The following is a 10,999-nucleotide window of genomic DNA, read 5'->3' as shown; positions in this document are numbered from 1 at the left end:
ACTGACTTTAATGTACACAACACTACGCTGTAAATCTTATGCGCACTAGTTTTTAGAAGCCACTTAAATAAACTACAGAAATAACAAAGAATGCATATATGCATATGTCTAGATATTAAAGCCATTCTGATTTTAAGCTAACTCTAAAAATCACTACAGTGAATGGAGTATGGATGGAGAACACAATTCCGGTGCTAAATAAATGTAAGTATCTTTCCTTTCTTCTGGCCTTGGAATGCCAAGAAATCCCCCAAAGCCGTCATTTTAATGTGGTTATGTCCGAGAAGCAGATAGTGACCCATCCAGCGAGTACTCTGAAGAAAAACCTTTGTAACTCGTTTGGGGTTCTCACCCTGGCACTGGCACTTAGAAGCGCCTCACTAAATAGGTGGACGAATTATTATTTAGTCTAGATTAGAGCCCGGGCTACCTCAACGTAATAATAACATCACAGAAATTTTTAAAAAACAAACTTCTCACACATCACTACCTCGTAGCGATAGGCAGCCCTTAGCTCAGGAAATGCTTAACCCCGCGCTTCCGGCTTCCGTAGTCTCGCTGCCTTTCGCGAGACCGAGGCGGAGCTCCTTCGCGCAGCTCCTCCGCGCCGCCGCTTGGGGCGATCCCGGAACGCTTCCGGGAGACAACTGTGTAAGTGTCTGTGATGTGTGCTTCCGGCGGCTTCCAGGCTCGTTCCTCAGCCCCCGGTTCTACCAGGCTGAAGTAGTGGGTACGAAACGGGAGGGGGGGGCTAGCAGCCCACCTGTCGTTGGGTCCAGCAATCTCTAGCCATGGACCGGGACCTTCTGCGGCAGTCACTGAACTACCACGGGCCGTCACTGCTCTCCCTGCTCCGGAGCGAACAGCAGGACAATCCGCACTTCCGGAGCCTGCTAGGGTCGGCGGCCGAGCCTGCTCGGGGACAGCCGCCCCAGCAGCAGTTACTGGGCAGGTAATGGGACAGCGGCGCCGCTGCGAGACGGGGGAGGGGACGCAGGTGAGGCCCCACTACCGCCGCCGGGTGGCTGAGTCGAGAACGAGCCGAGCCGCGGCCGCGAGCACGTGAGGATTGCGGCGCTGGTGCAGAGGGCTGGTTGGTGGAGGGTTCCCGCTCTGGGTGTGAGGGGACGGGGGGGATGTGGGCTGAACTTTTTCTTTGGTACTGCCTAGTAGAAGCTTGGAGTTTTTAGCCAAAATCCCTTAGGCTTCGTTATCTGGAGCTTCGGGAGTTGCTTTTTAACTTTCCTCGCCCTCCACCTACAGGCTGGTTGAATGAGAGAATCCCTGATTAAAACTTTTTATCGGAGGATGTACGGCCCGGAGTTTAGGATGACCCGATTGGGCGATGAAAATCATGAGCATAAGCTTGGACGTACTGAAAAGTTTTACCCATAAACCAGTTTTCTTAAATTTTGTTTCCTTTTAAGAAAAGAGAAGAAAGTTGACAACATTGAAATACAAAAATTCATTTCCAAAAAAGCGGATTTGCTTTTTGCGCTTTCCTGGAAATCAGATGCACCTGCAATTTCTGAAGTAAATGAAGACAATGAAGGTGAGTTTTATTAAAATATTTTGATTGCGGTTTGGGGTATTTCACTGCACCTGAGATGAAGCAAAGTACAGTGCTCTCGTAATTTTGCTAATTTTTTTTTTTCAGATGGTTATGCAGTCATGCCACCTTTAGAGCAGTTCATGGAGATACCTAGTATGGACCGGAGAGAGCTGTTTTTCCGAGATATTGAGCGTGGTGATATAGTGATTGGAAGAATTAGTTCCATTCGGGAATTTGGGTTTTTCATGGTGTTGATTTGTTTAGGCAGTGGCATCATAAGAGATATATCTCACTTAGAAATAACAGTGAGTTACTTTTCAGTTATTTGATTGCTTCTGTTTTTAAGAGTCCTTCTCAATGCAAGAATTATGTCTTTGCATCCAGTTGTACTTGGGTGTATCCTGCTGACATAGTTTCTAGAAAGAAATATTAATTGGAGAAAAATAAAGTATGTTTTCTTTTTAAAAAGTTATTAACGGTGATCTAGTTACTTAGATAGTTTAGTCCTCTTTCTGGTTTTGGGGGGTTTATTTGGTCCCTTTGGTTGGCAGGGATAGGGTCTTTCTTTAAATGCTCAGAGATGTCAGTGAATATAGTGAGATTGATTGGTATTCCAGGCTTATTTCTTCGAGCATAACATGTTCTCACTTATTTAGTATTTGGAGTTAGATACCTGCATGTGGATAATTTGAAAACAAATTTCTTATTTTTATATTTACAGTAGTTAAATGTAAATGATTTGTACATGTACTTTATAAGATACTTTGCCCAAGATGAATTGTCTTGAATTTGAAATAGTGTGTCAATTTAAAAGGTTTGATATTTGCTGTCTGTCAAGGCAGATGATAGGGGAAGAAAAAGCAGGATAGACTGGATAACAGACATAAACTTTGGAGAACTAGCATTTAGTTTTCATTGGAATTCTCGTACTTTCTTCACAGTTTTAGTTTTGTTTTTAAGAGGCATAAAATATCCTCGTTTTGTTATCCATACGTCTATTTGGTTCCTGAAACTAATAGTAAATTTCATGAGATTTTAGTTTTTGAACTGAACCAGAAAACTTGTTTTACTGTGTTTGGGCACGGGAGTTGCTTATAATTAAAATCCTTATTTAAATTTAGACTTTAGAGTGCTAGTTGTTTTTTTAACATTCTTGTCAACTATTAGCTGATTGTACTGAACAACTAGGATAAAAGATGATACTTCTCACCAAAGAATGAAATGTCTGGCATTTTTAAGATACTTCTCATTGCAGGCTCTTTGTCCGTTAAGAGATGTACCTTCTCATAGTAACCACGGGGATCCTTTATCATATTACCAAACCGGTGACATTATTCGAGGTGATCAGTTTCATCATATTAATAAAAAAGTAACAGTTGTCAGATTTTTGTTTATATTAATTTTGAAAATCTGTCTAATGAGTAGTGTTTGGAAAGATTTATGTGTGTTTATGTTTTGCATTTTCTTGTTAATCAGCTTAGTTTCCTTATTTTTTTAAGCTGGAATCAAAGATATTGACAGATACCATGAAAAGCTTGCGGTATCTCTGTATAGCTCATCTCTTCCACCACATCTATCTGGTATTAAATTAGGTGTAATTAGTTCTGAAGAGCTTCCTTTATACTACAGGTAATCTATCTACATTATTTAAAGAAGTTAATGCAAAACAGTTTTCTTGATTAAAAACTAGCAAATTGTGTCCAATTTTTGGCAAGGTAGAAGATAAATTTCTTATTTCAAAATGTACTCATTTTTATAACCTTTAAGTAAAAGAAACCAAAATAATATTATCACACCTTCATATATAAAAATGATATGAGTATTTCTTTAATAGAAATACTATTGTGCTAATTTTGGATGTGCTAATTTTGTTAGTCATTTCTAAATTTTTGTTGTGTGTTTTGTTTTTGTTTTGTTTTTTTAAGGAGAAGTGTTGAATTAAATAGCAATTCTTTGGAATCCTATGAAAATATCATGCAGAGTTCCTTGGGATTTGTTAATCCAGGAGTAGTTGAATTCCTCCTAGGAAAACTAGGAATAGATGAATCTAATCCACCGTCTTTAATGAGAGGCTTACAAAGGTATAGTAAATTAGTTATTATTAAGTGGTAAAGGTAAATGGTGCTGAGCTCAAAAGCTATATAACTGAGAGACATATTTGGCTATTCTAAGCCTGCTGGCAGCAATATGCCAAAGAATGAATGAACTAGGAGATCCCATTTCCTTCTGGAAGGGAGTTTGTTGTGATTACATTTGTAGAGAAAGATGCAGAGAGTTTTTAAGAATTTTATGTTTAAAATACTATTTAACAATAATAGTCATTCCTGGGGCGCCTGGGTAGCGCAGTCGTTAAGCGTCTGCCTTCGGCTCAGGGCGTGATCCCGGCATTCCGGAATCGAGTCTCACATCAGGCTTCTCCGCTAGGAGCCTGCTTCTTCCTCTCCCACTCCCCTGCTGCGTTCCCTCTCGCTGGCTGTCTCTCTGTCACATAAATAAATAAAATCTTTTAAAAAATAATAATAATAATAGTCATTCCTGAGAGTTCAAGAATATTCTTTTGTAAGAGAAGAAGCAAACTGTAAGGGACTTTTGATATAAAGAAAAACAGGGTTGATGGAGGGGAGGTTGGTGGGGGATGGGCTAAACGAGTGATGTGTATTAAGGAGGGTACTTGTGTTGAGCACTGCGTATTATGTAGAAGTGATGAATCACTAAATTCTACTCCTGAAACCAATGTTCCACTATATATTAACTAACTAGAATTTAAATAAAAATTTGAAAAAAAAATACTCTTTTGTGGATGGAATATAAATTTCTTGCCTGGGATTTACTTTTTCAGTGTTGAATTTTTATCTTTCAGAGTAAAGTATTGTTACCAAAAAAAAAGTATATAGTTTGACTTTTATTTTCTTTGAATAGCAAAAACTTCTCTGAAGATGATTTTGCTTCTGCATTAAGAAAGAAACAGTCTGCATCTTGGGCTTTAAAATGGTATGGAAACTTTTTGTCTTTCAACAACTGCATTATCTAGTCTAAAGGTTAGAATAAGGCAGGCAGGGGCGCCTGGGTGGCGCAGTCCTTAAGCGTCTGCCTTTAGCTCAGGGCCTGATCCCAGCGTTCTGGGATCAAGTCCCACATCAGGCTCCTCCGCTAGGAGTCTGCTTCTTCCTCTCCCACTCACCCTGCTTGTGTTCCCTCTCTCACTGGCTGTCTCTGTCAAATAAATAAATAAAAATCTTTTAAAAAAAAAGAATAAGGCAGGCATTTTTAAGTCATAATTAAGACCAAATTTGTTTATAAATGAATTAAAATGATGCCTTTTGACATTAGCTTTTTTATAGGTGTAAATTGTGTTATGTCGTAAACTTAACAGACTTGTTTTAACCAACATTTTCCATGTTTTTCAAAAGGAATTAGTATATTGATACATTGATTTCATAAATACTTGTTATGAGATTATCCAAAGGCAGGATACTTCCTACATATATTGAGAGTATTGAAGGCTAAACATTAACCACATTAAATTTGTTTTTTAAAAATGTATCCATGCTAACATTAAGTTTGGATATTCTGAGAAATGTCTGTGATGCTTTACAAATGTCTTTTTAGTGTGAAGATTGGAGTTGATTATTTTAAGGTCGGACGCCATGTAGATGCTATGAATGAATACAATAAGGCTCTGGAAATAGACAAACAAAATGTGGAAGCTTTGGTAGCTCGTGGAGCATTGTAAGTGAACCATGGCTTTTAAGGAATATTGATAAGGTAAATGTGTACAAGATTTATGAATAGCTCACAAGATAAATTCTTCTAATTTCCTATCTCTAGATATGCAACAAAAGGAAGTCTGAACAAAGCAATAGAAGATTTTGAGCTTGCATTGGAAAACTGTCCAACTCATAGGAATGCAAGAAAATACCTCTGCCAGACACTTGTAGAAAGAGGAGGGCAGTAAGTATCAGATTTTGTTTAAAATTTAAGTAGAGATCTCATGCTCAACCAACCAGTATAAATAAAATCTTGAACTTAACACAAGGAAATAGCATCTTTAACTCACTGAATTCAAAACACCCTTAGTTTCTATTTTGGTTGAAAATGTTTTTTAAATATAGTCCTCTTTAAGCTTTTTAGTCTTTTTTTTCCATATTACTGAAGTTCTTTGTGATTGGAGGTTGGAGATATTTTAGCATCTTGAGTTTATTGTTCTGAACATCTATTCTCATTACATAGAAATATAAATGTAAAGGTCCAGGAAATTAAGTATTCTTTTCTTAGACATAAACGATAAGTTTTTGTTTCAATAGGAATTTGATTTCTAATTCATTTCATCATTCTAATAGTATAATGCCAGAAATATGAATTGAGAGTTCTGTAGTTAATTGTGAATATTTTGCTGTTATGTTGGCTGTGAATGTTTGCTGTTTGCCCTGTGCAATAAAATCCACCAATTCGGATTAGATGGAAGAGCAAATCATTAAGAACAAACCCTGAAATTTATGTTACTGTCCTGATACACTGGCATAATACCTGGCATAGTAGTTGTATCATAAATATTTAATGACTAACAGGCTAGTCTAATTCAGAAAATATTGTGAAGAAACATAATATTCCAATATAAGTAATTTTAATAACCGCCTGCTAACAATAGCATTTTTTTGCAACTAATTTTTTTAAATAGAATTATCATTTTTCTGTTTCATGAATTTGCCTAATTATTCCAGTTTGTATGATCATTCCAGAATTCCAAATTAAGGAGTTTTTTGCAGTATTTGTCTTTAACTCAAGAACTTCTGTTTAGACCCAAGTGACTGGAGCAGCTTTTTACTTTCTCACTATGTAGACAGTTACTAAAATATGGCTGTCTTATTACCTGCATATTGATGTCTTCTGGCTGAGTGGATGGCGACATGATCTATATGCTATCCAAGCCAGAAATGTTAATAGTCTTCAGCTGGTCCCTTACTGCCCATATCCAGTCTGATACAAAAGTGATCCCATTGAAGCCATTGGGTTTTTGTGGGGTTGGGTTTTTTGTTGGGGGGAGGGTCACTTTTTTTTGTTAACTTTTTCCTACTTTCAAAAACTGAAAATATTTTACAAATCCTTTTCTGCTCTGTATACAAACTTTCTAATTTTGATTTTTCATATACAGACATGAGTTTCATCTAATAATTCTTTCTACCAGCTAGTTGTAGTATAGATATATGTGTTGGTATTTCCAACTTCATCAGTGAATTTTCTGGGAAATTTTTTCTGCCAAAAGGAAGATTCTTCATAAACTACTAGGAAAAGCCAACCTCAGTAATTCTGTGCTAAAGCTCAAGATTACACTAAATTTAGAGAAGACATTGGCTAATCATGTTTTCATATATCATACTGAAATCCCAATGCTGGACATATAATATGGCCTTAGTTACCAGTAATGAATTCCTACCTTTTTTAATTGAGATATACTGATCTATAACATTATATTACATTTAGATGTACAGCATTATGATTTGTTGGATGTATATATTGCAAAATAATTACCACAACATTTTGTTAACATCTATCATTCCCACAGTTACAATTTTTTTTTCTTGTGAGAACTTTTAAAATCTACTCTCTTAGCAGTATTCGGATATATAGTATAGTATTACTATAGTCACCATGCTATACATTACCTCTCCAGGACTTAATTATCTTTTAACTGGAAGATTGTATATCTTGACCACCTTTACCCATTTCACCAGCGCCCTCCCAACCCCACACAACCACCAATCTGTTCTCTATGAGTTTAGATTTTTTGTTTTGATGTGGTCTTTTTACCAAAGAAATAGCAGTAAAACGCACATGATTTAGGTACTGCTCAATTTGGAAAATGTTACCAAACATGGTTTTTCTCTAATAAGTTCTCTCATATTAAGCTTCTGACCTATATGCATATTTGGGGATTTTTTTGTTTTTATGAAAAGCTAAATCTCTGTTTCAAATTTAGGTTAGAAGAAGAAGACAAGTTTTTAAATGCTGAAAGTTACTACAAGAAAGCTTTGGCTTTGGATGAGACTTTTAAAGATGCAGAGGATGCTTTGCAGAAGCTTCATAAATATATGCAGGTGATTCTTTATTTCCTCTTAGAAATTTAGTAATATTTGAAATTGATGCCAAAACTTAACTTTCTTATAGGGAATACTATTCTAGATTACTTAGTCAAGGCATTGCGAAAAGCATGTTTTTAGATACAACTTTTCCTAATTGGGTTTGACATTACTTCATAGTGCCTTTTCTTTTTTGTTGGTACTCAAAAGTAAAAATAGCCCTATGAGAAAATCCCTACTGCCTACCTGTGGTATGTGGTTTTGAGAACTGTCCTTGTAGTGAGCTTTCCTGGTGGTTACAAATTCAGTGTTGTTTCTGAAATTGAGCTAATTATAAAAACCTCTTTGAGAAATATTTTGTACTGCCTTTTCCTGTAATACTGATGATGATGTTTTCTCATGCATTTTCTTCTGAATTGGACCATTGCTGCTGTGTCTGTGACATCTGGTGCTGCTCATCCCCATCCTCAAACTGGAAAATGATCTCTTATGTAATCATGCGTCCAACTGGGCTGTGCTATTTTTTAAATGGTTTGTATTTGAACATGGTGATTCCTCCCTCAATTCACCTTAATGGAATTTATTTGAATTTTATTTATAAAATTTGTGTCCTGTCTAAATTTTTCAATTTTTTTTTTTAATAATTTTTCATGTATTTTATTATGTATTTTATTTTCTCCCTTTCTTGCACTCTGGGTCATGGGTACCAATGCAATGGCTTCCCCTTTTTTCATGGAATACCAACTGCAATATGGTCCTCAATGCTGTTCTGGCTATTCCAATGATTAATGCCAAACACTTGTATGATTAATTTTTACATGTTAAAAATACTTATTGCTGGATATATGGTGATTTGGGTATACCCCATTTGGTTTCTGGTTGGGGGGTGGTCTTTTGAAAACTGGGTTTTATATATTCTGCTATTTTTAACGTGTGGTTTTTTCCGATATCTGGGTTCTAAAAGAAATCTTTGGAATTAAGAGAAAAACAAGCTGAAAAGGAAGAAAAGCAGAAAACAAAGAAAATAGAAACAAGTGCAGAAAAGTTGCGTAAGCTCTTAAAAGAGGAGAAAAGGTAAACTATGATATTCAGTATTTTTTAACTTAAAGCAACTACTGAATTGAACCAAAGTGCCATGTGGAGGTTAAAGTAAGTAAAAAAAAAAAAGTATTGAATCATAATCAGTGATACTTTGTAAGTATGTGTACCACAAATTTTTCTGTAGAAGAAATTAAGCAAAGTGGAATCTAAAGGTAGAATTCTGCAAAAGAAAGGAAAGAAAGAAAGAAAAAAAAATCTTAAAATATATGATAGTTTTAATTATCTGTATTTTAGGGAGAAATGTTTTAGAACTAGAGCAGTGGTTCTCAACGGGGGGGACATTTTTGGTCATCATAACTGGTGGAGTGGTACTAACATCTAGTGGATAGAGGTCAGGGATGCTGCTACACATCCTACAGTGATACCCCCACCCCTACTATCACCCTATGTTCCAACAAAGAATTATTCAGCTGAAAATGTCAATAGTGCTGAGATGGAGAAACTATATGTTAGAGGTAGCCAGATATAAAACTTCATTTCTCTCCTTTATGTATTCAGATGGGCTTAAATTTTTTAGACAATGTTGGAAATGTGACTGTGTCTTCAGAAATAATGGATTTGCTTTCAGTGACAGTTGTCTACACAGTATTTTTTCCCAAAAGTCATGCCTGATAGTAGAATTGGATATTGTAGTAACAGATTATTATAGTAATTGCTTATCTAAACTCACAGCTTTTATGAAACCTTTAAAGAGAACAAAGTAGGACTAGAATCTTTATGGATAATCGAGAACATTTTTATACTTAACATATTTGATGGGTTACCTATATTTTTTAGGCTAAAGAAGAAAAGAAGAAAATCAACTTCTTCCTCTTCAAGTGTTTCTTCTGGTGATGAATCTGATTCTTCATCATCATCATCCTCTTCCTCTTCCAGTCACAAAAGGCATAAGAAACATAAGAGGAACCGTTCAGAGTCTTCTCGAAGTTCCAAAAGGCATTTAGCTAAGGCCTCCTCAAGTCAGATAGATCAGAATAGGAAAGATGAGTGCTTCCCAGTTCCAACCAATACTTTAGCATCTTTTCTTAACCAAAAACAAGAAGTGGAAAAACTACTGGAAAAGCAGGACAGGTTACCTTATCAAAAGAAACAGGTAAAAGAGAAAGATAGATGCCCTCTCTCTTCATCTTCAGTTGAAATTCCGGATGATTTTGGAGGTAGGTCTGAAGATCCAAGAGATTTTTATACTCAGGCAAGTAGTAGCAAAACAGAAAAACCATATAAATCAGAAAAACATTTTTCCAGTAGAAGAGATTCCTCAGATTCCTTTTATAGGAATTCAGAAGACAAAGTGAAAACTTATGGTTATAGAAGATTTGAAAAAGATACAGAGGGAAGAAAAGAGCACTATAGAAGGTGGGAGCCAGGTTCCGTGAGGCATTCCACCTCACCAGCAAGCTCAGACTACTCTTATAAGTCAGTCGAAAAATATAAAAAATACTCTTACTCTGGATCACGTGATTTCAGTAGACATGAGCAAAGATACCCGTTAAATAAAAATCAAGGAGAATATGAAATAGAGGATAATTATGAGGAGGACATTAAAACAGAGGTTCCAGAAGCAGATGGACTAAATAGCAAAGAGCAGTCAGAAAGTGGAATTAAAAAAAATTTACCTCAAAATTTACTCAATATATTTAATCAGATAGCTGCATTTGAGAAAGAAAAAGGAAATAAGCCAAAAAATTAATATGCCAGGGGACTTGGAACTGTTACACAAAAGGCTACTTATGAAAGTTTTGGGTCTTCTAGTCCAGAAGAATCTCTGCTCCTAAAGCTATTTTATTTGTAGAGATTGCAGAAAGCAGATGCTTTTTAGCTATTCTCAGCATATTTGTTTCAGTTGTGGGTCTCCTCACAGCTTGATTTTTTAGGCTTTTCATGTGTATGTTTCTGAATAGTATTTCTTACTGTGATGATTTAAACTTCACCTAAAGATAATTCTCGAAGTATTGCTTCCTCACTGTATTATAGTGTGTGAGAATTCCTTGGGTCCACCTTATCCTGCTGCTTGAGAGAAAATTAAATTTGTTCATTGAACACTTGGATTGTTTTCTTCAAAAATTATTCCACTGTCTTTTCTGTTAAATTCTGTCTTTTCCCTCAGCTTTTGAAAGAGATACACAGTATTTGATTGTTCCTTAAGTACCATTTTATATTGATCATTTATTTAAATATCAAATTTTTTGTATAACTTCTAACATTATATACAGATTATCTGTCTTGCCTAATTGACCTCTAAAGCTTGATTTAATTATAAATGGTTTGT

The 10,999-nt window shown here is 35.8% G+C and overlaps 1 protein-coding gene across 2 annotated transcripts; it reads left to right on the top strand.

Moving 5' to 3' along the window:
• The first annotated feature begins 607 nt into the window (after nt 1–607).
• Nucleotides 608–10,770, top strand: TTC14 (tetratricopeptide repeat domain 14). Of its 2 annotated transcripts, XM_008705293.2 has the most exons (12): nt 614–952; nt 1,428–1,552; nt 1,658–1,857; nt 2,808–2,892; nt 3,052–3,181; nt 3,478–3,633; nt 4,472–4,543; nt 5,162–5,281; nt 5,381–5,503; nt 7,530–7,647; nt 8,594–8,703; nt 9,508–10,770. In XM_008705293.2, the coding sequence occupies exons 1-12, from the start codon at nt 792–794 to the stop codon at nt 10,418–10,420; spliced, it is 2,313 nt and encodes a 770-aa protein (XP_008703515.2). In that variant the 5' UTR covers nt 614–791; the 3' UTR covers nt 10,421–10,770. The 2 variants fall into 2 exon arrangements, 1 of the variants encoding a protein (XP_008703515.2); XR_572013.2 differs by lacking the exon at nt 9,508–10,770 and having other exon boundaries at nt 608–952; nt 7,530–8,160; nt 8,594–8,622.
• Nucleotides 10,771–10,999: the final 229 nt, after the last annotated feature.

Source organism: Ursus maritimus, unplaced genomic scaffold, assembly GCF_017311325.1.
Source record: "Ursus maritimus isolate PB19 unplaced genomic scaffold, ASM1731132v1 scaffold_4, whole genome shotgun sequence".
NCBI lineage: Eukaryota > Metazoa > Chordata > Mammalia > Carnivora > Ursidae > Ursus > Ursus maritimus.
The sequence above is the reverse complement of the archived record's forward strand: the minus strand, read 5'-3'. Positions and strand labels throughout refer to the sequence as shown.

Excerpts from the sequence above, each read along its gene's own strand:
- TTC14 (XM_008705293.2), top strand. The coding sequence starts at position 792 with ATGGACCGGGACCTTCTGCGGCAGTCACTGAACTACCACGGGCCGTCA. Across the intron at positions 7,648-8,593 it reads AGCTTCATAAATATATGCAG|AAATCTTTGGAATTAAGAGA; the intron begins GTGATTCTTTAT and ends GGGTTCTAAAAG. Across the intron at positions 8,704-9,507 it reads CTCTTAAAAGAGGAGAAAAG|GCTAAAGAAGAAAAGAAGAA; the intron begins GTAAACTATGAT and ends TATATTTTTTAG.